At 39.9% G+C, this 27047-nt stretch overlaps 1 protein-coding gene across 3 annotated transcripts in view; it reads left to right on the top strand.

The window, feature by feature from the left end:
- The window catches only part of Ptprc (protein tyrosine phosphatase receptor type C), a 112950-nt gene that overhangs the window by 36683 nt on the left and 49220 nt on the right, over window positions 1–27047 (top strand). Inside the window, exons 2-8 of one of the 3 annotated variants that reach the window (XM_032915180.1) lie at window positions 13651–13671; window positions 17080–17205; window positions 19540–19686; window positions 22363–22485; window positions 23291–23362; window positions 24716–24742; window positions 26433–26645. In XM_032915180.1, coding sequence (XP_032771071.1) covers window positions 13651–13671; window positions 17080–17205; window positions 19540–19686; window positions 22363–22485; window positions 23291–23362; window positions 24716–24742; window positions 26433–26645 — 729 coding nt within the window. Of the gene's footprint in view, window positions 1–13650; window positions 13672–17079; window positions 17206–19518; window positions 19687–22362; window positions 22486–23290; window positions 23363–24715; window positions 24743–26432; window positions 26646–27047 lie in introns of those variants that run through there. The other 2 variants (XM_032915182.1, XM_032915181.1) reach the window with 2 other exon arrangements.

The following is a 27047-nucleotide window of genomic DNA, read 5'->3' as shown; positions in this document are numbered from 1 at the left end:
GTATTGATATTTGAGGATATCACTTTGCATTTTGTTCTCCATTGCTTGAATGCAAGTGTAGACACATGTGGGAATTCAGAAGTGCATGAAAACATCTAGAAGGGATAGCAGCCGTAGCTGATGGAAGAAGGAAAGCCCACGCATGCCCTTTCTCACAGTGTTTCAACAACCCGTCTATTGCCGCAACATTAGTGTTGCATGACCAAAGGCGCACACCTAAGTTACATCAGGACGATTTTCTAGTTTTCTTTCATAAACCAAACACTCTGTGGGGCATAAAGAATGCTGCTTCTACCAGCTTCTCTCAGAGTCACACTTGGTGAAGTCAGAATGCTGCAGGAATCAGTAGGAATTCCTAAGGTCTGTTGGGTTCCTACTTGTGGAGGCCCTCACCCAGCCTCCCAGGATGCAGTCATCCAAGCAAGTAGAGGTTATACCTTTCGGTACCGGAAGATGAACTAAAGTTAAGTAGCAAGGAATGTTAGAATTTGCTCCTGAAATATTTTAATAGGAAAGACACATAACAGGACTCTTTAGAGTTTGGTTGATGCTGCCGTGTGTGTGTGTGTGTGTGTGTGTGTGTGTGTGTGTGTGTGTGTGTGTGTGTGTGTGTGTGTGTGTGTGTGTGTGTTTGTGTGCCTGAGAAGCCAGACAAGGACAAAGAAGTAGCAGGCCTTAGACATCAGAGTTCAAGGATTTGTTCTAAACTTGAGGAAATGGTGGGAAATGGAGTCTCAGAATCCTTCATTACTAAGTGAAGCATATGGAGCTTTGTGGGAATCAGGTTCTTTGGGTTATGGTTATTTTATCATGAATCACCTTACTTAAGCAACCTGTGTCTTCCTTTCTCGTTCAATAAACCAAGAGGAATACCATTCATCAAACGGGGCTATGACCCCTTATTACAGTTCCTCATGTTGGGTGACCCCAACCATAAGATTATTTTTGTTGCTACTTCATAACTGTAATTTTGTTAGGTTATTAATTGTAATGTAAATATCCATGCTTCCTCATTGTCCTAGGGTTGTTCGATTTCCAAGGGGTTACCACCCACAGGTTGAGCGCTGCTGACCTAGAGCCTAAACGTAGGAATGTATACACCCAGTAAAAGGGAAACTTTCCCAACCCTTATGAACTACTTCCAGTGTGAAGAATGTAGCTCAGGTGGGAGAGTGCTTCTCTAGCCTGTAGAAAGCCTTGGGTTTGATTCCTAACATCACAGGAGCCTACCATGGTGGTTAGTGCTGGTAATGCCAGCAGGAGAGAAGTAGAGAAAGGAGGAACAAAGGTCCTTTTTGACTACACAATGAGTTTGATAACCATGACCATGCATGCAGCTTGGGATACACGAGACGCATGAACAAATAAAAACCCAGTGTCTGAGAATTGGAGGTCTAGGAGACCCGAGGAGGAAAACTAGATCCAGATGGGAATCTGGTGATTTCTCCTTAGGCCCAGCTGCCCTTGGATTCTCTGTGTAGCCACGTATGAGGAGGACCTCAAACTTCTGAGTCTTTTGTTTCCACTTCCTGATTATTGGGGCTACAGGCAGATGCTACAGCACCTGTTCATGGCACTGGGGATTCATCTCAGGGCCACCTTGATGTTAGATAAGGGCTAGTCCAACTGAATGGCAGCTTTTGCCCCAGGCAAGACTTGATTAAGCTTCCAGGAGAAAGGATGATTTCTCTAACACTCAGATCAATGGTTCTTGCTTCTTAATGTTGTGATCCTTTAATATAGTTCCTTGTGTTGTGGTGACCCCCAAACCATAAAAATTATTTTTGTTGCTACTTCATAACTATAATTCTGCTAATATTATGGACTACGATCTAAAGATCTGATAAATAGAATATCTGATATGAGACCACCCCCCTTCCAGGGGTCATGACCCACAGATTGAGAATCACTGAAATCCAGCCATCCGGCAGACTGCCTAAGGGACCGATCCAGGTGTCAGGATTCAGCATGTTTCTTACTTCATTTCAGACAGACAATAACTTTTCTGCTGACAGAAAGCCTGAAGAAGTGGACCACTATGAGTTTTTCTTAACCAACTAGATAAACAATGTCTCTTAACCCCAATATTGTTTATGAGCATTGACAGGCTAATATAATATTTTTCTCTATCACAGAACAATGATGTAATCAACATGTAAGAACGATAGTAAAAATTCTCACCATGAAAAAATGCTTACACCCAGGGCAAGTGGGTGTCTGTTAATATGCCCAGGCAGGGTGATGGCCAGAATACATCTGTCTTTCAGGCCTTGCTTTCATGATACTATCAGGTGTAACATTAAGGAAGTTATCCAACATAAGTAGCGTAGCTTATTTGACTTCCAAAAACTGTACTATGGTTTGGCCTTCTGGTAGCTATGGTTTTTGTACATGATAATAGAGGGTTCTTCACGAATATAGAAAAATCATTGCCTGGTTATCTTCGGTTATTCTATAATCTTGAATGGAAAGGAGGAACCTGTTCCATTTTCTATTAGATTTTTCCTATTGTAATCTGTTCACTCCGAGTTTCATTGCACAGTTCTTTGGTGAAATGTAACTGCTGACCAAAGAGAGGGTGACTGTTTCTTTTAAACATAAGGTAGGCTTTAATATTTTGACATTGAAGTATCACTTGTAAGTTACCCAGCAAAGTGAAGTGCTTCTGAAATCGAACCAATCGTTACACAAAGTTAGCCTCGTCGTTGAAATACGATTTCACTAAAGCAAAGTCAAGTCAACCCGAAATTCAGTGTTTTTGTAGCAGTTAAAGTGGATAGCCAGGCAGCTTCGACATGAACTAGAGAAGTTGCGGTTTTACCCCGAGATAGGGCTGATTATGCTGGTGCTATGGCAACCGGTTGCACCATTTGGAAGCTCTTGTGTGCTTAACCGCATGAGCTGCGCCTCTTCCTTTCCTATAAAGACTTAGAATGAGAAAAACAGAAGTGTGCGAGGAGAAGAAACCACAAGGGCAGTAGAGACACTGCTGCGAGCCTCGAGCTTCTGCAAACAGCCGCGCGGCCGAGCAGCGCACTGAAATCCTCTTCTGACGAAAGCTGCCTCTCTCGTGCTTTTCCCATTGTGCCTGTTCTTTAATGATTTTGAAAGCGAGCCAAGTGTTTCTGTTCAGCATTTTCATGACTGAGAAATGAGAAAAAATTAGTTGGGCATTTATCAACCTTGGCTTTGATTATTCACGGTTTTGGGGTGACTGGGGGACTCGGTGCAGCCTTGGGAGACATTTGATACTCTTCATGAGATGGAGAACAATTTAGTAGATGTCCCACAAAGTAGTGCTCATTTTCTGTTTCTTTTTTATTTGAGCTAACACCACACATGCACACGCACGCACACACAAACACATGCGCACCATGTCCTGGTGTTCAGAAAGATACATAGATTCTACTGTGAAAGGAGATTCAGGCAGGCTCGCCCTCCTCATCCTGTAACACTTTGATACTTGATTCGTAAGGTGCCAAAGTCCTGGTACTGTCTTTGGTGGCCTTGCCTGTTTTGTTTTGTTTTTAAATCTTGAAAGCACGAAGAAGAAGACATTTTCAAACTTCTTCTTCTGGTTTTTTCTCTTTGAGGGTCTGGGTGAAAGGGCGGCAAGCTCTCCTCGTCCCAGCTTGCTTCTGGCTGCTCATTTGGTGTCCTTTCCCCTAAACAATGAAAAGTTTACTCTTTTTTTACTGCTGCCATCTAACATCTAATTTTAGTTAGTGCACAGTGCTGGGTGTCATTGGGGGCATTTTTACACATATGTATCATTGTGTTTTGTTCTTTCTCCCACAGTGCCGCCCTGTTCCCCCTTTCCTCCTTTAACTGGTCCCCTTCCTCTCTCAAGAGCTGTTCCTTCTGCTTTTATGCCTTATACAGTGCATCAGACTGTTATATGCCCTCTCCTCTTAGAGTTCTCCCTGCCATCTCGGCCAGGTTTTATTTTTATGCCTTTTATAAGTTAAACACACACACACACACACACACACACACATTCACATACATGCACACATACACATATAGGTAACACACATACACACACACACACACATACATGCACACATACACATATAGGTAAATACAGCTCCACGTAGGAACAAAACATGTGATATATATCTTCCCAAGGCTGCCTTTTTTCATTGAACGTAATTTCTAATTTGGCCTATTTCCTGTGAATGTTGTGACTTACTCTTCTTTACAGCAGAATGCAATCATGTAGGTATGTTTTATGTAGGTTCCTGGCTAAGTGTTTTTTTTAATAATAATTTTTTGGGCGTGGGATTACATGATTGTAACCTTAGCATGTGGGGTTACAAGTTGTTGCAAGTTGGAGGGTAAGTCAGGCTACATACCCAGTTCAAAGCACAACTAGATCCTGTCCCACACAACACAAAACACAACGAAAGAAAACACTACTGCCTTTCACTGTGTTCTACCCTGGATCCCATTTTGATGATGTATACGAGATACCTTGATCACTGTAAATTCTCTCCTAGCACAAATACTGACTTTCATATTGAATATTTTTTCTTATCCCAGTGTGGTTGAATAAGCCTTTCTCTGTCAGACAGATCCTCAGTGAAGTTTAAACTTTACTGCTTTATGCTCTTTGGCTTTGCATTCATTTATTTATGATTTTTAAGCTCTATTGAAGAAAGAGGAGAGGGTTATCTGCTTTACAGAATTGCTGTAATGTTAAAGAAAGTATAATTTAACATCATCAGGCAAAGTACCATTACCCAGTATTTTTAAAACATCACTCAGCGCAGCGCCATACACTCAGCACTTACTAAAAATAGTGATGATTCTTGGCACTGAAAACAATAAAGTACTTTACCACTGGTGCCAGCTTATGTTGGTGCTTCTGTACAATCCTTTGTCTATGGTCTTACTCTGTTTCGGAGGAAGTAAAGAGTTATAAAATCATACCTACAAAAATGCTAATTAGTACAGTTAGATGATTTTTGGTGCCTGGAACTTATTTTTTTTAACATCAGGTTTACAGGTCTGGACTTAAACAAATGGAAAATAGATAGACACATGAGACTAAAATAGATATTCTAAGTCTAAAAATAGGTCTATCCCGGGAACTGTCTCAGACGAGCGAGTGGGTGGGGAAATCTTGCCACCAGCGATGCTTCCTCTCCTTCTTTACCCAAATCTCTATTCCAGCATAAAAAAAAATAGCAAGCACATGGGTCACTTTGTGGCCCCCTACAGTCTCACTGCTTTGTACAGAGTTTGTGCTGTCAACCTGGTTGTCAGTCAGGATTTGTGTTTTCAGTATTACAGTACTGATTATGCCGAGGCATAAACACATACACAGGAACACATGATTGATACAATCCTGAATGTCTTAAGATGTGGTCTCCACAATCCTGTTGTGTTCATACACTGGGGTATCCTGGAGAATGTCCGGAGGTGATGAACTCTTTGAGGAGGGGGAGGAGAAGGAGGAAGAGGAAGAAGAAGAAGAGGAGGAGGAAGAGATAATGATTTTTTTAAAAAGTATTTCCCCATTTTATTAAAAATAAAGTCTTTTCTCATACAATATATCCTGATTACAGTTTTTCCTCCCTCTACTCCTCCCAGTTCCTTCCAACCTCTCTTTCCATCTTGATTCACTCCCTTTCTGTCTCTCATCAGAAAAAAATGGTCTTCTCAGTGATAACAACAAAATGTAACCAAATAAAACACACCAAGGTAAAATACGACTCGTCATATCCAAGTTGGACAAGCAAACCAACAGAAGGTAAAGAGAAGGCACAAAAGTCAGAGGCCCAGTTGCTCACACAGCCAGGAGTTTCATAAAAATGCTAAACCGAATGCTGCCATATACATATGCAGAGAATCTGATGCAGGCCCATGTAGGCCCTGTGCTTGCTGCTCCAGTCTCTGTGAGTTCACATGACCCATGCTCTATTGATTTAGAGAGTCTTATTCTCCTGGTGTCCTCCATCCCGCCTGGTTCTTAGAGTCTTTCTGCCTACTCTTCTCTGAGCTCTAATGGGAAGGAATGGGTAGAGACATCTTATTTCGTGTTCCAAGCTCTCTTTGAGTAATGTCTAGCTGTGAGGTCTCTGTATTTGTTCCATATGCTGCAAGGAGGAAGCTTCTCTGATGGTGGTTGAATAGAATTTTGAGGTGATGATGGTTTCCAAGAACGGGTCTCACCACAGCCCAAGATGGCCTCAAACTCACAATCTTCTCCCTCACCTCTCAGTGCCTTGAACATGGACCATTTGAAAATGTGTGCATCCAGTTCAAAGACCCTGATATTGCCATTGCTACACATTGGGGTTGCTATGGCCACACAGGAACTGCCCTTCTACACTGTTTCCCTTAAATCGAAAGACAATTAAGACAAGAAAACAAAAAGCAAAACATCATTTTTCTCACATAGCCGCTGGATTTATTTTCATGTTTATTCACTGAGAATCTTCCTCAGCCAATGCTTGTCCAGACTTTGCTATGATCTAAGGATGATCTTGAACCCAGGATCCCCCAGCTTTACTCTCCCGATTGTGAAGACTTCACTGTGTACTATTGTGCCCAAGTGTTCAGTCTTTACTAATTTTCTGTTGCTTGCTCACTTAGTTAATTAGCATAATTGAAATGGATAAGACGATACTTTTAGCCAAATACAAAAGGGTCAAAGGACATTCTGGTTTTAGTGTTGTGTGTGTGTTATTCATAGTCAAATATAATCACAAAGAGAAGGCAGTGTTTGATTGTGTGGGGCACAATTATCTGCGTTCAGAAGACAGGTAGACATTGTTTCTCTATTAAAAATAACATTGTAGTATTTGATTTTAAAGTGCCTTTGTTCATTAAACATTTTCTGGCTTTTGTCCTCAGTAGTATTTTGTAGGCTAGCACTGACCTTATATTTAATTTACGATTTAAGAAGATGGTGAAAGCTAGGCTTGAATGTTCAATTGCACTATATGCTTACAGTCGGCAAGACTACTACTCTTTTGTCCCAATCTTGACTCCTGTACCTGTCATCACTTGAACATGTTATTTCACCATTTGTGAATGGTATATGAATTCTACTAAGAAGTTTAAAAAACTGATTTTAGACAGTGTCTCTTAACTTCCCCCTCTCCTCCCTCCCTCTTTTTGATTTTGAATGCCTGCTTTTGTTTTTTTTTAATCTCTTGCTCTGTTTCCAGACACAATGTGTCCCAGTTCTGAAGTACTGAGTTAGAACGGGTTCCAATTTCTCCTGCTCTTGTGTGGTTTCTATTTGTACTGAGTTACTCTTCAGTGCGTCCTGCTGTCTGTCTTGCATTTCTGTGATGTCCATTTGCATTAATGAGAGAAACCTGAACAAATGTATGTTGATGTTCTCTGAGCCTTGGTGCCATTTGTAAATTCATAAGCCTCATGAGATTGAACAACAGCAGAGAACTATGGCTCTCTGGTTTTTAGTTTTCTTCCCCACCAACTGGACTTGATCTCAATAGACACTGGCAGGGTATTGTGCTGGTCCATGAGCATAAAGCACTGTGATTATTTTCTACAGACAGGCAGCCACTCCTTTTCTATAGACTCAAGATGCAATGCTAACACAACCAATATTTTGGCATAAACCAGATAGAAAGAACGAGGGCAATGCCCTCATACGCCACACTTGTCCTCTGCTTCATTACATATAAGACAGAAAATAATGGCTGCCTTTATGGCTTATTGACATAATTAAAAACAACTGTTGGCAAAGTAACATTGACATTGTCTGATTATGCTAGGATTTCAGTGAGAAAGGCTACTTCTGATAGTTTCTTTTATGTGTGTGTGTGTGTGTGTGTGTGTGTGTGTGTGTGTGTGTGTGTGTGTGTGTGTGTATGTGTCTGTGTTTTATTGCAGATGTGCAGATGGAGTCCAGGAGTTCTCACACACTAGGCAAATGCATGCCATTGAGCTACAGTTCCAGAGCCCTCACCTTTTATGTTTTTCCCTGTGAGACACAATCTTACCAAGTTGCCCAATCTGGCTTTGGATTCAGTCTTCAGGCCAGTCAGGTTCTGAAACTGTGACTCTTGCTGCAGCCTCAGGAGTAACTGGGATTACATGGCTATGCTACCACGCACCATTTAGAGAACATTGATCGGAATTCGCTCGTCATTACTGACTGGATCATAGACCTAATTTATAGAGTGGACATAGTGGATATAATCCTCCATTTTTATGTATGCCCACTGGTATTGCCAAGCTAAGAAGAGAACACATACAAGCCGCTCTGGCTACCTCTGCTTTTGTGTGTGGCTACTTTGTACAGCCTTTGGGCTCATGGAGAGGAGTTATGCAGGTACACATTCCAAATCTTCAAAACACTCCCTATTCCTTTTAGGCTAGTACGCAGAGTAAGTATTATTTCTTCTATTCTGCTCCACTCTTCTGTCCTTACAAAGCAGCAGGCTTAAATCCCCTCAGAAACAGTATTCTGTGGGGTTCTCTTTCTTTCCTTTTGTTTTGGAAGGGAGGTTGGTGGTAGAATAGATGATATTTAAAGCCCAAATATGTCCTTTGAAATGTTATTTCCACTCAAATTGATTCCTACTTTTTCTTAAATCTCTGATGGCAGACTTAGGGGTGTGACTTCAAGGTAACTTTGATTTGCAATCATTTAAACATTTCGAGTTGTGAAAGAAACATATTGGGAAAGGTAAATTCAGTTAACAATACACGTGTTAGAATAACACAGCTTTGAAGATCAAGGGCTCTGTTATCTCCATGCTCACGTGTTTAATGTATCTAGTCAATTCCACTGGTAATTCACAACAGGATTATAATGGGGAAATGCTCACCAGGTGGATGATTTACAGATTTCTGGTTCTCTGGTGCCATCTACTGAAATATTATTGCTAAAGGAAAAAAAAAGCATGAAAATTGTGTAACCAGAACAGTAGAGGATTCTGTGTAGCAATTAGACACATTGAGTGCCCTGCTTGTGTGTGTGTGTGTGTTTATGTGTGTGTATGTGTGTGTGTGTATATATACTTGTTGTGTTTACAAATTTTAGAAAAAGATTCTAAATCCATAGTTTTAGAAAAGTGATTCTTTTCCACTTTACTGTCATCTACCCGTACAAGTACTGTTTTTAATTTGCATGGCAACTTCGTGTGTTTTCCTCCTGCTATTGTTATTTCTTCTAAGTTCTGTTTACAGACACACACACACACACACACATGACACACACAACACGATACACACACACTCACACAAACACACACACACACTCACACAGACACACACACATACACACAGACACAAACACACACACACACACACACACACACACACAGACACACACACAGACACACACACAGACACACACACACACACAGGACACACAGACACACACACACACACACAATGCTACTTTTACTAACACATCATCCTAGTTGCACTGGCTGTGAGCCACTTTACAAAGGTTTTATTTCCCAACAACATAGATTGTTCGCTTTGGGTAGATAGTGCTGTCGATCTACAGGGAGCAGGTCAGAATGATGCCTTGACTCATTTGCTCTGCATGGCCCCAGCAGGTTACTCTGTGGCCCTGTAATCACTCAAATGAGAAGGCCATGTACTAACTAAATGCCCCCAAACTCAGTAATTTCAGGTCTCTCTGTAGCAATAAGGATCCCGGAAGGCTACATCTACTCATGATTTTGGTGATAATCTATTCAGGTAATTCAGAAAGAATTCCAGAGACGTGACAGACGCATCTCTAACTGCGGCAGATCTTACGTAGCACAGGTCCTCTAAGTATTCATGTGAAGCCCTCCACCCTCCCGCTTATTTGATATGTAAAGTATCCACAGAGGTAGCTGTGAGTATATGCAAAAGATCTTAATCAACATGGGGATGAATGGCCTTCATATAGTGGCTTCATAACTAGGCTACTTCTGCAGGGCAACTTTAGTACATCCTTACTTTAAAATTTGTAGTGTTTCCTTTGTGTTTTTTCCTTTGACATGGGAATACCCAGGGGAAATTTATGTGTACTTTGAATCTTTACTGCCAAGGAGAATTCATAGGTTCTTAAAGTGTTTAGTTATACTCTAGAAGATTTTAAACAAAAATCTCATTTGGAGTTACTTTAAAGGATTTTTGGACCGGTTAATTTTTTTCCCACGCTTTTTATCATGTTGAATAAGAGTGCTACTGGTATTGCAAATCTACCTGGAAGGATTTAGTAACCAAAACAAGTAATTCTGGTCTTGCACTGGCCCTAAACAGTAGTTCTGAAGTACTGGAATTTTCTTTCAAATAAGGTTAAGGTGTGTGTGTCCTTTGTTTGTCTGTTTCTGTATCTGTGTGTAATATTATATATATATATATATATATATATATATATATATATATATATGCTCAGTCATGCAAATGCTCTCCCCACTAACATAAAGACCTAAGTCCAGATTTCTAGCAGCTGTGTTAAACAAATAAACGAGCTGAATGCAGTGGCGTTTACCTACCGTTAATCCCAGAGCTGGGAAGACAGACAGCAGACTCTTGGGCTCGCTGGACACCAAATTAGCTGAGTCAGTGAACACTAGGTTCAGTGGGAGACCTGGCCTCCAAAAATTAGGTAGAAAATGATTAGCATTGACTACTGTCCTCCACCCACACATATACACTTTTGTGCCTGTGCACACATGAACACATATGTACACTGTTCCTGTATTCATACAAAGGTGACTTCATATAGTGTCCCTGCATTCATTGTTCACGTTTCATCATGAACATACGATAAGTTCCAAGTTTATAGACTTCGATCAAATGCTTTAGGTGAGGAGTTCATGTCTTGGCTGCAGCAAGCTAATAAATGAGTGCAGTGAAGCAGAGTGGTCTCCCAAACGAGGGGTAGTTAGTCTAACCTACTCCAAAATTCCCCTTTCTTCTTTGACCAAAGCTATTGGCTATTGTTTGTTTTCTCCTTCTTCTTCTTCTTCCTTCTTCTTCTTTTCTTCTTCTTCTTCTTCTTCTTCTTCTTCTTCTTCTTCTTCTTCTTCTTCTTCTTCTCCTCTTCTCCTCCCTTCCTCCTCCCTCCTCCTCCTCCTCCTCCTCCTCCTCCTCCTCCTCCTCCTCCTCCTCCTCCTCCTCCTCCTCCTCCTCCTCCTCCTCCTCCTCCTCCTCCTCCTCCTCCTCCTCCACATTCTTTGATCCTGTGGTTTCTGGCACCTTCAGGAAAGCATCCAATCCCTTTTCAGGACCTACCACATCTACCTTAGAGCTCAGGTCTGAAAGCTATCATCTGGTGGCTTTGGCATCTCCTTTGTGTATACGTCATTTTCAAAGTCATTTAAGGATTTCTCCACCACTGATTACCTAGTAGATAATATATACATACCCCAATACAGAGGCTTCTCCTCCCCTCTTCCTTATACTGTAGAGCTCTCGCCAACTGTGAATTATCAGCCTAAACAGGGCATATGTGTTAAAGGTTTGTGAAGATTGCTGGATGCATTTGTCGTTTGCATTGCTGACTTTTCAGGTGAGGATTGTGCCTTTCATGCTCAACTCTCACTTCTAACATCAGAACAAAACAATAGCTATTTCCTAAGAGAAGAAAACAACGTGAAGCTCCTAGGAATTACGGAGGGGGGGACACTGAGAAGGGGAGTGTCAAACTCTCTCTAGATGTTGAAAAGTTTGCATGTGTCTCATGAGAGAGAGAAGAAGGAGAAACCGATTGCTATGGTTTCATACAGTCAAAGAAACCAGAGCATTTTTAACTTGTTATTTAAAACGCGATCTATTAATTACTGATATATTTATACTTTGTTTCTTCTCATTATCTCTTTTGCAAATCAACATAATTCTTAGAGGTGAATTCGGAAGGAAATTAGAATGGATCAGAGGACAGGAATGCTCTTAGGAGGAATATAAAAATAGATGGAGTAAAAAGCACTCAGCACTAGCTGACTAGCCAGAAACATGGGGCAGTGTTTCAAATAATGTTTTCAAAACAATTTAGTACTACACTACATACCAATGTCACAGACATGAATGGGCCTTAATTTTGTCACCCGGTGACAATAGAGCCATTTTGAGTTGTGAAAATATACCCTATGGTGATTATTTGCATTATTAGCATAATGGCGAAATTACCTCATGATCAAAAGATTTGTCCATTGATAAGCAATGCACAACAGTACTTAAGTATGAATGATCAAGAGAAAAAGAGAGATATACATATATCTCACAGGTATGTAAAATAACTAGGTGCCTTTGATGGCACTTCGAAGGGGAGAAAAAATTTTCAGATTTACTCTACTGAAGAAAGGAAAATATCTTGACAGGAAGCTACCTTGATTACTAGCCAGTCTCTTCTTCCTTTTGGATATTGTCATAGCACTAGTCTATCTCTTAGAAAATAACTTTCTATTGTTTTTTTGGGGGGGAGTCATTTGGTAAGAAGGGTGAGGAAACCTGTCTTTCCTTTTCTTAATTTTTAAAACTAATTATTTTACTTACATCCCAATTGTTACTCCCCTGCCTGTCCCCCCTCCTAGAACCTGTTTTTTCATTGCGGGCTAGATCCGGCTCCCAAAACTCTCACAGCTAGCCTGTTGTACACAGCGTGCGCAACTCCTCTTGTCACTGGCACATAATTTCAGAGACACCTTTCTTGAAACAGTCTCCATCCATTTCTCTCCTCTGATGGGGAGTACTTCATCAGCTCTGCCGGCTTTCTTCTTGACATTCATTTAACCCCTGCATTCTGTCTTAGACTCTCGTTGCGACTACAACGCCCTTCTGTGTGCTTCGGGCACATTCAACACAAGCTCTCACGTCTCCACACAAATGCTTCTGTAATGTGCAATCAGCAGCCATTCAAACTGGCCCATTTCCCTTGAGATGTTCCCTCATTGTGTTCAACGTGAGTGTCCACAATTCAGCAACTCAGTAATGCGTGGAAACACCCACGGGACTTTTTCCTTTACTTAACTCTTCGTTCTCTCTTCCAAGACATGCGAAGTCCCGGGGTCTGCTCTCTGAGTCTTTCATAGATGCTTTTCTCTCCCAATGACACTTTCTGATTGAGAGTATCATCACGATTTCTCTGTGGGTATACTTCCACTACTCGAATTTTTATGCCTCTAACTTAGTTTCATCTTCTGTCCATTTACAAAAATATTGATTCAAATTTTTAAGAAAAAGTCTCTCTAGCCCCCTCCCACTAAAGACATTGCTGTATTGGCTGACTCCAAACTGTGAGCTCCCACCCTACCCATTCTTATGTCTTTAGGATCACACCTAAAATCCGTAGGTCAGCCTGTAGCTGTCTTCAAAACATCAAAACACTAACAGAAAAAAAAAATTGGGAACTTGGTTTCACGAAGATGAAATGTGCTGAAAAGTAAATATGTGTATAGTACATGATATATAATTACATGTATGCTTTGAATAAATAAGTATATAGTACATGATATGTAATTACATGTGTGCTTTGAATAAATATGTATGTAGTACATGATATATAATTACATGTGTGCTTTGAATAACTATGTATATAGTACATGATATATAATTACATGTATCCTTTGAATAACTATGTATATAGTACATGATATATAATTACATGTATGCTTTGAATTCAAAACTTTCTAAAAGTGTGTTTAATTTTATTTTTTTCAGGGCAAGGAACAACCGACGATGGTAAGAATTAATATTTGATCTTTAATATTTTATCTTTGTTATAACAGTCATGTAGTTAATTTATTTGGAAAGACGTTTAAAGAAGAAATTATACGTGTGTGGGGGGGCCTCACTATCACGTGTTCTTAAAATTCTTTCTAATATTAAATTGAGTGACCAGTTGAACATACTTTTAAATTATATAATTATTATTGTGTTTAACTCAAGCTTTAAGTTTCAATTAAATTTCTTTAAATTGACAATAAACAGCATAGCAAGTTTCTAATCCCTTTAAAAATTTAACACTAAATGAATTTTAAAAATCTGTATAAATCAACCTGGATTAAGAGAGAGAAAACTGTGATCAGAATATATTGCGTAAAAATAATTTTTTAAAACAGACTTAAAACTAGAAACGTAGTGGGAAGCCTAAAAACAATGTCACGTTTATTTAAGGACAAATGCATTATATAAATTAATTGAATGTAGAATTTACTTATGCTTAGATTTTAATATATGTTCTCTTTTAGTTAAAATTTCATCTTATAATATTTCTTCAAGGGTAATTTGCTCTTCTTTAAGTTATGCTTGGAGATGTGATATTAAGATACTTTGCATTAATAGTTTACAAAATTTCCTACTATAATTCAACTAACTTTTTCTAAAAGCTTTTGAGGAAAGCATATGTAAATAACGATGATGTGGCCAGTGTGTTAAAATTCTCTAAACCCCAGATCATAGAGGGACAAACCCGCAGGTGGGTAAAGAGAAATTAAATCCCTTAGATGTTGCTTTTGCTGTAAATGACTGTTTCCCGACTAATCATGTGGCTGACAGTGTGTCTTAAGAAGGTAAGTGGGACCATAAAATATGGCTGTCTTAATAACTTAAATGCACATTTAAGGGGGAGCAAATCTACATTCTAAAATTAGGTTATCATAGGAATTATTTGTCATTAAATGAAAGTTGATTCTGAAGTCCAAAACACTATGCAGATACTAACAAATGCCACTTCTGAGCTTCTAAAAAGCATCTTCTTTTATTTTTCACTGTCTAAGCATGGACTTGTACAGTTTGATTGCATGGCAGAGAGGATGGGTAAAGTACTTGCTACAGAGCAGGCTGTGACTCGTTCATGCCAACTTCTTTCCTTTACAAAATATTAAGGTATTCTCAGCCCGCATGGATGAGACATTGTGGCTGAAAAGGAAGGCTATGGGATGGAATGGGAGCCCATTCTTTTACCTTGTTGAGCATTAACTTAGAATTCTGGCCTAGAATACAAAGAGGAATGGTGTCCCCAAATATCACCAATGAGGAAGGTAATCAGGGTGACATGCAGAATGTTCAAAGTGAGGAATCAGAGACAGTAGAGAATTGGTAAATTTACAATCATAAATTGTACCTGGTGAGACTTGAACTTAAGTGTCTGTGAAGATATTAATGCTTCTACACACAAGTCTTCTCCAAAGACTCTTCTTCATACACCGAAGACTGAATTTACTTTGCAGAAAAAAATGTCTTGAGGAATCATACTCTTCACAGCAGCATAGACTTTTAACCTTGAGGGTCCAAAGTAACGCCTCCAAAGCCTTTTTCAGTTAATCTACTCAGTGGGAGTGTCGGTGTGTATGTTGGGGAACTTGCTGCAACATTCTCTCAGCCCAGGATACCACTGCAACCCTTGATTTAGTTGACCTAACTTAAAAATAAATTTTCATCAATGACGAGAACATTGAGTTAACACAATGAACCAGATTTAAAATCCCCCCTTCCACTTCTCTGCCTCTTTGCTTTTCTGTTCCCCACTTCCTCTCTCCTTTAAAAAAAAAATGTTCTTCCTTTTTATTCAGTGCATGGTGGATGAAAGACAATTAGGTTAGAATAGTGACCCCAAATATAAGAGTTATGCCTTACCTCTAGTTCAATTTGGAAAGGTTGTTTTAATCTTTATTTGGTAAAGTACACCTATTTTTGATTTAGTAAATATTCAAAAATGGCGTATTTTAATACTCAAAGATGTTAATACAGATTAAGCAAGAGACAACTAAAAACAGCACCCTATAATCCCAGAGAGAACATGATGATTTTAAAATCTAAATTTGAGGGACTGGGGAGATGGCTCAGCAGTTAAGACCACGGACTGCTCTTCCAAGGTCCTGAGTTCAAGTCTCAGCAACGACATGGTGGCTCACAACCATCTATGATGGGATCTGATGCCCTCTTCTGGCGATCAAGTGTACATGCAGATAGAGCACTCATGCATAAAATAAATAATTAAAAAAAAACTAAATTAGATTTATTTTTCTTTTTCACAAAAATAAAAACAGTTTAAATAAAGGAAAACAGGGAAGTGTTTGGTTTACCCTATTACGTTGTCTTCAGACAATGTCCAGTGTATAGACCCATGCCTACTCAACAGGATTAGCTTTCCCTCCCTCGTGACAGATCCCTCCTTTAGAACAGTGAGTGAGAACAAGCCTACTTCCGTGCCATACGTCTCTGATGACCAAGGCAGACATGGCTTCATAGTTTCAGAAGGCAGATCACTCGCACTTCAGTTTGTGAATTTTGTTTTCCAGGCTTTACTCCTAGAACTCTCTCCCTCGTTCATTTGATTCATTGGCTTAGTTTTTCAATCTCCATGTATATGCAATTTTGATTTTAGACAGGAGCTCCTGACGTCATCCAAACTTCCTAGAACTTGCAGTCAGCTCTGGCCTGTAGAGATGGAGCTGCAGGAAGAGCCATGCACCTGATTCGTCTACACTCTGTCTCCTTCTCTTTTTTCCACTTGGAATCCTAAGTCCCCTAATGATTCATTTCTGGCTTTATCCTTCTCCACTCCATTATTGCTTATAGTCTGTAAGTCTTTTCAAATTTCCTTTAGACATTTTACTCATTTGGTTCCATTCTTCTGAATCCAGTTGCTTTGGGTAGCTACCCAATGATTAAGTTGGGAGAGAGCTAGGGAGAGCTGCTTTCTAGTCAATTTCCTCATCTTTATTTTTAACTTTTATTATATAATTTGTGTCTATATATGCATCAATAGCTAAAATCTATAGCCACATGTGTGTGTTTGTGTCTGTATGGGTCAATACATGTGAGTATATGTGCATATGTATGTGTGACTGAGTATAGCTGTCTGTATATATACTTACATATTTCTCTTTGTGTGTGCCTATCTGTATGTACATACATATGTAAGTAAAGTATGTGTGTGTATGTATGTGTGCGTGTGTGCATGTATATTTGTGTATGTGTGTGTTTTTGCATATGTGTGCAGGCGTGGAAGTATGCATGCACACTTTATAGAACATAAGCTTGGTACCTGTGTGTGAGGCTGGGAAGTTAGATCATGTATATGAATGGACATTTGGGGACATGATTTATATATTCATTCTCTTCTATCATCCATTAACATGACAGGACTGAACACAACAGAGATTGTTCTTCTGCCTCAAACTGACCCTTTACCTGCTCGCACCACTGAATTCACACCCCCAAGCATCTCTGAAAGAGGAAATGGCTCCTCAGAGACCACATATCTTCCAGGTGACCACTCAAGCCAGGTCTCCCAAGAAACTTGGATAACGCTGGTCTTATTATGACAGGTTGACACCCAAATGTCCCAATGATATTGGTGGTTAACTTGCCTTTCAAAATCTCTCTAAGGTGGTCAATCATTTACGTCATGTATGCAGTTTCTAAGCATTTTTCTTCAAGCTAATGAAATACAGGTGATAGCAGGTGCTGGGAAAGGTTGCTTACGGAAGATAACGCAGGCATGGTGCTCAGAAGAAGGAAAAGGCGAAGGGAAGACTCCCTGTGTGTAACAGGGGAAGTCCTCTAATGTCCTAGGATCACTGCATCTGTGCCGGCGGCTCAGAGACTGCTCGTAGCCCCCCTGCTGCACCGGGCAGGACAGAATTGTCCCGTGCAGCATCTTTACACTTCTGAACTGCTGTTGCGCTGCCTTGCAGTGGCGTCTTTCCATTTCTTAGTTCCATTCTCGGTTCACATCGTCAGAAATATAAAGATAGGGAACGACTTTTAACAGTCCTCTAGAACTGAGGGTTCAGTTTTGAGATGTGCTGTTTTCCCAGATAGTATGTCAATTCTTAAAACAAACCAACAAACAACCCAAAATTGTGAAGTCTGATAGTGGGATATAAGACGCAGCCATATTTATTTATGGTGAATAGCAGAACCAGGGAGGTTGCGGCTTTCCTTCTAACTTGACCATATTAGAGCTTTCAGCAGCTCTTCAAGTTCAGCTTTTCATCGTAGTCAGTACCTGCATCTGCCAACAAGAAGTTGTACATGCATTTCTAAATTACGTCTGCGATGTAGTTTCCTTAGGCAAAACGCTACTTTTTTCCAAAAACGCATCATAAGACATTGTGAAACTCAACTGCTTAACAGAACTGTTTATCTTGGTTTAAAAAAGCAACATGCACATATAACACCGACACAGTAATTTCAGTGTTTTGAGTATAATGTTGCCAGGTATGGGCTGTCAGTCAGCAGCTGAACGAGGAAGCAACTCTTTTAGCACACTGGGGACGTAGTAGTTCCTCTTTATCCCTGCCACCAGCAGAGGAATCGCTTAGGACCCGTGTAAGCGTCTGAACGTAATGTCTGTCATTTAAATGTAAGGGTTCTGGCTGCTGCTGTATGTGTACCGTCTGGAGGCAGCATATACTTTTCCATTATTAATGTTGTCCCATACACGAAACACACAAATGCAGCATCCCTCTTCATCCACATATTTTATTTGAGCATATTAAAACCACAGGGCTTCAGAGAGACCATCCCAGGGGAAGGCTTAGGAGGGAGTGGATTAGAAATACGGATGTGTAATAACAACAAATTATCTCTTGGCACAATTGGATGGTACAATTTGCCTGGGAAACTTCTAATGGATTCAAACAAAAGAACATGCTTTCCTTTTTAGAATGGTATTGCTATCTCACGATATTTCACTCATGTGCTGGGGGGAATCGTGGAATTTATACTTATAACTGATTGATCAATAGTTTTAAAGGTAGCTAAACTTTTCCTAGTGGCTGATATACTTAGGGCAAACTTTTTAATTCAATTGTCTAATAGCGTAAACTATTCAAGGTTCTTCTGTTTTGAAATCCCTTACAGTGATATTCCCATGCTCACACCACACTAGAGCATCCAATGCTACTTTATAAGACAGTGTATGAATTTTGTACCAATATAGAATGATGTTGGTAAATGTATAAACACCAATCCTTAAGATGTATCACACAATGGAAATCCCACCCTCTCGAATCTTTTTTTTTTTGATTATTATTTCACATATTCTAGGTTCTTGGCCTTTGATCCTCTGTGAGCCTGTATGTGTGAGCATGCATGTATGCGTGCCTATCTGCACAATTTTTCCAAGGCTGGATGTTACCAATCTGTTAAAACTGCCAGTAAGGTGATTTGAGAGAGTTTTGTGTTGATTTCTCAAATCTCCCATATCTCACAGTCTATTTCACAGATACGAATCTTTCACGTGTATTTCGACTCTCATACGTATTTGTGCTATTTCCTGTTGCTCCTTTGGGACTTTGCATTCAGTTCTTTATTATGTTTTAGAATTGTAGAGCTTTCTACTATTCAGTCTGTAGGGCAAGGTGCCTCCAGCCTCAGTCTGGAGAGTTATTTGTGAGTCCAACAAGCTTTCAGGGATTAGAGAGTCAAAGAAGTTACCTGGACAGGTGTATAAACGGAAACTCAGGAGCCTCCTCCTTGCCCAGGGAACGTCTCGATTGTAATAAATGGAGGACCTTTGCTTCACACAGTTGTCTTAGAGCCTAGACTGCCAGCAACAGGTGTGATCGACATAACCATCTCACTTTCTAACCTCAGGTTTTTCATCCACGCTGATGCCTCACCTGACCACACAGTCTGACTCGCAGACCCCCTCTGCCAGAGGAGCTGACACTCAGACACTCAGCAGCCAAGCTGACCTCACCACACTCACGGCTGCTCCCGGCGGCGAGACTGACCCACCAGGTGGTTTGGGGGCTCTTTAGACACGGGCAAATGTCAAGAGTTCTGAGATTGCCTCGCTTTGAGAATGCTGTGAGGATCTGGGGCCACTTGTTCAATGTGGAGTATTTGCTGATTGATGGTTTAGTGATTTTATAGTTGCCTGTAGGATGCAAAACAAGGAGACAAAGGTCATGCTAACAGAGATGAAATAATACTGAGGGCTGAGGCTACCGCAATGTTCTGTGTTTCTATAGATGTAGCTGTTATGCAGTGGAGACTGTATTCATGGGTGACAGAGAATAATATATGTGAATTTTTTAGACCGTAAGCAGAAAACAGCTGTTAGGAATGAAAGTTTCCTTATTGATGACAGAACTCACAACTCCTTACCACAATGTCATTGTCATTAGGGAGTGAGGAAAATGGAGGTATACATTTTCATTTCCCAGGTAGACTTCAAGGTTCTTTTTATTTTTCTGCTCATATAGCAACACAACCTACTCACTCCTTTCTTTTCCCAAACCAGTGTGTAAATAACTTCACGGTGCCATTTTATATGGAAGAAATATAAGTATGCCCTTTCTCGGGTCATAATTTCATAATATACATGTACATTCAGAGCTCGGCATGTCTGAGAGCTCGGCAGTGAGTTAGACAGGTGACAGCGGCTTGCTGGCTTCGGGATGTATCAAGCATGGAGGCCAAGTACACACGTGGGAATAATTACTGTCAGGACATCTCACCTGATCCTGTTGCTCCAGCAGAGCATTTTTTACGGAAGCAAATCCCGACTAGAAGTCTGGAAATGAACGAAGTCACGAACAAGGAGCATTCTCCCAAGGCTCCCTTTCACACAAACCAACCTGTTCTGCTCTAAGTAAAGAACTCCCCTTGTCACATTGGTTAATTTCGCTAATTAAAAGATCCATTCTGCGTAATAAATAATTAAAATGGTAAGTGTCGTCCTTAAGTGGAAGCAGAGGCTAGCTGCTTAATAAGGAGAGCGTCCACTTTCCAGTGAAGAGGGGAGCTGGGCGTTCTGAAGAACTCGATGGTGGGAGTCTCAATTGCAGAGTGGGTTGGGAAGGGACGACTGTAGAAAGAAAGCCAGAGGAGATGGGAAGAAACCTAGCAGGCAGAATCGGCTGCTTTTGCCATTTCACAGGTGGCCAGTTTGTGTCTAAATGAAACTGTAAAAGCTGCATTCATAACCATTCCTACTCTCTTGCTCCTGTGGATCACCACCCCACCCCCACCTTGTGTCTAAAACTAATGAACAGATATTTCCTGCATTCATCCTATCCTGTGGTTTACTTAAAGTTGAGATTTTAGTGTGTTGTTTTGTTTTTTTCCACATGGAGAGGTTTTAATGAGATAACGAGACAAGGGAGAAGGACAAGACAGAGAAGAAAAAGAGTAGAAGAGATGAGTAGAGGCTGGCCATGAGCATGTGGAGGGAAGGGGGTAGGGGGATGGGGACAGAAGGGACAAAGAAGAAGAGGGAAGAGAGCAAGAAGCAAGGGCAAGTTTAGTGGTTTTTGAAGAGTGGGCCGAGAACAAACTCAGTTGACAAAGAGATTAATTTCCATTTCTCAAATGATGTGTTTATGATAACTTACGGATTCAATCCACTTGCAATTGGGAGATGTGTGGCATGCTCTCAGCAAAGCTGTTCAAAGAACAGCCATGGGCTACTGACAAAAGAAAATATCTTACACTGAAGTGCATGCAAACTGATCACACATGTGAGCCTAGGTGCACATCACTGAACCTAGAGATCTTGACAGTGAAATAACCAAACAAGCTCTCCATTAAGAGCCAGCTCAGATAGTTTTTTGCTTTCTCCATGGCTGTTAGTATTGTGCCAGTCATCTGATGGGTAATTAATGATCATACACGGATTGCCTATCTTTGACTTCTGGTCATGATGTATGGGGGGGAAACATGTAACAGACATGAAGTGCACTGAAGCTTGACAGAAAAATTCTAAGCAGGACATACAGCTCTTTTAAATATGTCAATCGGCACTCTGCCAGCAATTGGGGAATAGGGGGATTATATTGGCATAACGGGCAGTGTCTGATGTCTGCCTGGCATGGGAGCCTTCTTAATAAATGAGGTATTTTGACTATCAGCCAATAAGAAGGAAAAGACTGGGTGTCAGATGCTTCGCAGGCAGGAGACCATTTAGTTCAATTCCAGTGAAACTGATGCAGAATTCCAGTACAGAGGACTTTGCCACCCAAAGAGGACACACACCCGAGACTCTCAGGCCCCATTTCCTCCTGGGCAAACTTAACAGGGCAACCCTTTTACACTCAGAGTTGAATTACTCTGTATGTCATTAGCACCTCCAACACTGTATTGTTCTCTTCTCTTGGAAATATTTTTCATACTAACTAAGATAGCATTTGATTGGGACATCGACCTGCTTGGGCTACCCAAGCTATTTCCCAAGGCCAATCCTTTTTCCCCCCCTGTCTACTCATACCCAAGCTGTACTTTCTCCAAGTTCTCATATGGACAGCATATTCTATGGAATAAGGATTATGGAATGGGTTAGGGTTAAGTTTGGCTTTGTAGTATGCTGTAGAAGGTATACCAGATAGCTCCTTGTTTTGCCTTAGTACAGCAATTACGTTCATGTCATTATGTGGCATGATGGAGTGATAGTGTTGGTGACCCTTCTGATTGCAGGTGTGCCCGGAGAGAGTACTGTACCGGAGACCCTTCCTGGAGGCACCCCCATCCTTGCACGCAACAGCACTGCTCCCTCACCTACACACACTTCCAATGTCAGCACCACAGATATCTCCTCAGGTGTGACCATTATGTGCCATGTGTTTTAGGCTACGGAAGCTCCAAACTTGAATGACACTCTTCTTTTACTCCAGATACTATTTTCAAATTTCCCATTGTTTTTGTTTTTAAATCTTGAGAAGAAATTAGGCAAAAGGAACTTAAGAGAAAATTGTTCGGGGGAAGGGATACATGTAACTTTACTATTATTTTTGTAAAGTTCATGACACTGAGGTTGATAATATTCATTAACAAATTGTAGCTTTAGCATTAATCCAACTATATGAATTTTTCTAGAAAATCTAGAACAATGGGTTCAGTCCTCAGCTCTGAAAAAAAAGAAAAAAGAAAGAAAAAAAAGAAAAAAGAAAATCTAGAACAAGTAACTCAGTTTCCCTTTTGTGAAAGCGGCCCCTGTAATACTCATTTCATAAAACTGATATGAAGACTGTACATGGAAAGGTTTGACATAACAGATGTAAGAAAAGAGTTAGACCATTGGCCTAATTCATATCTAAAATAAGAAGAGTTGTAATTCAACAGAAAAGACTAGTGTGAGGCAAATTCTTTTTCAGGTAAGAATTATACTAAGGAGTGAAAAACTTCCCCTTTACACTGTGACTAAATATTTAAAATTACTTGAAATGTGTGTTATGTGAATGGATTTGCACATAAGTCTTAGACTCACTTTGTTATCTTGGAAACTTATCAATTCAAGTGATCAATTCAAAAGAATCTCTTAGCAAATTATCTTGGGTAAAATTTTTTTCTCAAGCTTCTAGATAATAAACTCATTAACTTTTACCCTTTGTTCATTTCCTTGCAGGTGCCAACCTCACAACCCCTGCACCATCCACTCTGGGCTTTGCAAGCAATACCACCACAAGCACAGAAATAGGTGACAATCTTACCCTCAGTCATGCAGGCATACTTCTACCACTGCTGGAGATGTCCTCACAGACATCCTGGCTTTCTCTACCTCAGGCTTCCTTCTTTGTGGAATCTAGAATTATAATCCTAATTGTCCTAATGGTCATGGAGCAGAATCTAGACACTGGTACAGCAAAGTTGTAGTTGGGACTCCTGGGATATAATGTCACTGCCATAACTGCCAAGAGTTGTGGTGTTTATGAAGAACCACGTAGGCAATACCCAAGTCTGTTAGAACTTATTTCTTTAAAGAGAAGTTGTAGTGTGCAATGGAGTAAGTTTTATCAGAACCACTAACCTTTCCATTGAGGAGACAGATGGAAACTATCCGTTTCAGTTACTGAGTTCAGGTATGGAGATAGAAGAAGGTGAGACCCCTCTTTCAAGATCTGTGGCAGTGATGTAGTCGGTGGTTTTGAGGCTAGTGTTGGCGTTCTTCCGAGAGCCTCGACTCTGAGAAGATTAGCAGAAATTCATTTACTTCCAGGGACTCAGACTTCTATGTTTTCAGTTAAAACAGCTCTCCCTCAACCTGTGGTTCTCAGTTTGGGGTTGAACAACCCTTTCACAGGAGTCATCTAACACTGCCAGAACACTCAGACATTTACCATTCTTAACCGTAGCAAAATTATATTTATTTATATTTATATAATAATATATATTTATATTTATGAAGTAGCAAGCAATCATTTTATGGTTGGGGATCACCACAATATGAGGAGCTGTATTAGAGGACTGCAGCATTAGGAAGGTTGAGAACCATCGAGTTAAATGACTTTATTAATACATAATAATTGCTGTGAGATCAATTATCGACCTTGGGTTTTGTGCTTGGGAAGCATACATAGGTTAAACCTAGAAACAAAGCAGTCTTTATCTATTAAATGTCATCTGATTAAAAAAACAAATAAAACAAAAGCACAACATCACTTTATAGGGGTTATAATTATGGAAATTTAGTCTGAGGCCAAAAAAGTGAATGAAGAAAGACTTAAAATATTTGGTAATGTATAGATGTGTTCCTGTCAGCATGCTGACATTCGATCTGTATCAAAAAAGTATACATATTGCTACAGTCACAGTTGGGTTTATTGTATACTTTACTGAAAATAATTTGTAGTTAGCTCATTAGTTTACAACAGTTGCAAGTTTGAGATGAAAATATAATATTAAGTAAGCTGTGTTATGCGTTAAGCCCAAGTAGGTAGACTTTCCAGTTTATGGAAGGTCTATGAAGAAGACTCTCAAAGATGAACACAACAGGCATATTATATCATAATATCTCAATGATTTGCCTCTTTCTTTTAAATCTCTATTACAGCTACCCCTCAAACGAAGCCATCATGTGGTAAGTTTGTTGACCCAACCAACAGCAGCCTCTGTCACTTGGGAGGGAACAGCGTCTTAATCCTATTTCTCTTCATTTCAAGCTTTTAGCCTTTACCTACTGTTTCTATTATGGCCAGCTCTAAATTATAAAAGTCCCTACTTCTTTCATTTTCTTCCTGTCCTTGTGGTGGAAGCCAAGTCCTTCTTCATGACCAAGGTTACCTTAGGAGTCTCAGCACTCTAGTCAGGTCCCCATCCACTCAAGGTCAAGGTCAGCCTCCACTGATTTATTTTATTAACTTGATGTCCCAAGTTCAAGTTCATTTCCCCTTTGTCTGCATCATCCCTCCTCACTTCCACTCTTGTCTCGAGTCACGTGGAACTGCCTGTATCTTTCTTCTTGACTCTGTCTCCCCCACTTTCCTTCTTCTGCATTTGGAGTCCTTCTATAGCTCTCCTTTTTGGTGCCTGATTTTGTTTTCAGACACTTTCCTTTACTTGGGAAAAATTTAATCCAAGTCATCTAGAGTTCTTCCTGCCACTCTATCTGAGTAGATGTCTCTCCATTGTTCTTATATTATATGTTGCCTAATATTATTTTAGACCTTTGCTTAGCTCTAGTAATCCAATCTGTGTCTATCTCAGTGTAATACTCCATTTTTCTAAAAAGCCAATTTCATCTGATTTGTCCCAGGATTTTTAGAATTTAAGACAATATTTAAATGTAACAAAGGGCACATGTTTTTATAAAATAAGAACAAGTAAATAGGGGCTGTAAAGATGGGAAAGTGCTTGCCAGATAAGTGGAGGAAATGAGTTCTGATTTATGATTCCCCTGTAAAAGGGTGAGCTTGGTAGCAGGTGCCTTTTATCCTATTGTTGGGATAAAGGTAAGAGGATCCTTAGGACTGCTGGTCTGACAGTATTGCCAATACTGACACACATACACATAGAAAACAATTTTAAAATGGAAATATAAATTAACAGTTGTTTAAATGAAATTTCTGTCAGTCAATAAAAATTGCTGACACTAACCAAAAGGGTTTATGAAGGATTTATGATCATGTGTAATGATATTACACATGCAATGGAATGACCGAGAACTTATGGTCTCTGAACAATTCATAATTAGATAACTAAATGATTTATAAAGACATTTGAGAAAACGAGAAACGTTATAAAGCAAGAAACTTTTTATATGAGTTTATTAGAAGATAAACTCATTTGTGAGTTAATTCAACAAGTATTATTGAATTGTCAATAACAGACAGATATATCAGGTATATGTACCTGAGTTTATGATAATGATCAAAATATACTAGTTGTAGTTCTCATGGACTTTATAGTTTAGTAGGAAAGATAGATCCCAATGCAATAATTATCCGAGTATACTGGGATCCTTTATAGGAGAGAGGATTACAAAATAATGGCATAGGGGCACGTGATACATTTCTTCTATTTTTCATATTCCTGGTGATACTGTGTTAAAACCTATAATCTGCTTTTGTGATATTTTGGTGTCTTATCTTTGCCATATACTAATTATTCTTTTACTTCTGCTTGATAAGTACTGAATTTAGTCCTCTGAAACCCAGAACACAGCTATTGTAAATCATTCACCATACAAAAGAATATGTTCAGGCATTTGGATCCAATGCGGTCTCATTCATTCCTAATAATGAGAATACTAATTTCCTTTTTTTTTCCAGATGAAAAATTTGGGAAGGTTACTGTGCGTTACATCTATGACGACAGTAGTAAGAATTTTAACGCAAACCTAGAAGGTGACAAAAAACCTAAGTGTGAATTTGCGGATTGTGAAAAAGAGTTAAAAAATCTACCAGAATGCTCACAGAAAAACGTCACTCTCTCCAATGGCTCATGTACTCCAGATAAAATTATAAATTTAGATGTACCACCAGGTGAATGTCAACTTCCTTCTATCTGTGTATTTAGGACAGCAGGGAGAGTTCATGTCTGTGTTCTGGTGCCTCTTCAGGCTAATGTGGTCAGAAAAAAAGAGTGAGGGAAAGCAAGTGAGCTTTGTTAAGTGTGTTCCCTGTTGAGAACCCTGGAGAGCACAGAGAAATACATACCTATTCCTTAGGAGGTCGCCTGTCTTTCTTGTTTCTTTTACAAAGAGGTTCCCAGCTGGGAGGCGGTGGCCCTCCCCCTTTAATCTCAACATTGCATTTGGCAGAGGCAGGCAAATCTCAGTGTTCAAGAGCAGCCAAGGTCTACAGAGCAAGCTCCAGGACTGCCAAGGATACACAGAGAAACGCCGTCTCAAAACAAACAAACAAAGAAACAAACAAACAGAAAAC

Source organism: Rattus rattus, chromosome 10 (genome assembly GCF_011064425.1).
Source record: "Rattus rattus isolate New Zealand chromosome 10, Rrattus_CSIRO_v1, whole genome shotgun sequence".
Taxonomy (NCBI): domain Eukaryota; kingdom Metazoa; phylum Chordata; class Mammalia; order Rodentia; family Muridae; genus Rattus; species Rattus rattus.
The sequence above is the reverse complement of the archived record's forward strand: the minus strand, read 5'-3'. Positions and strand labels throughout refer to the sequence as shown.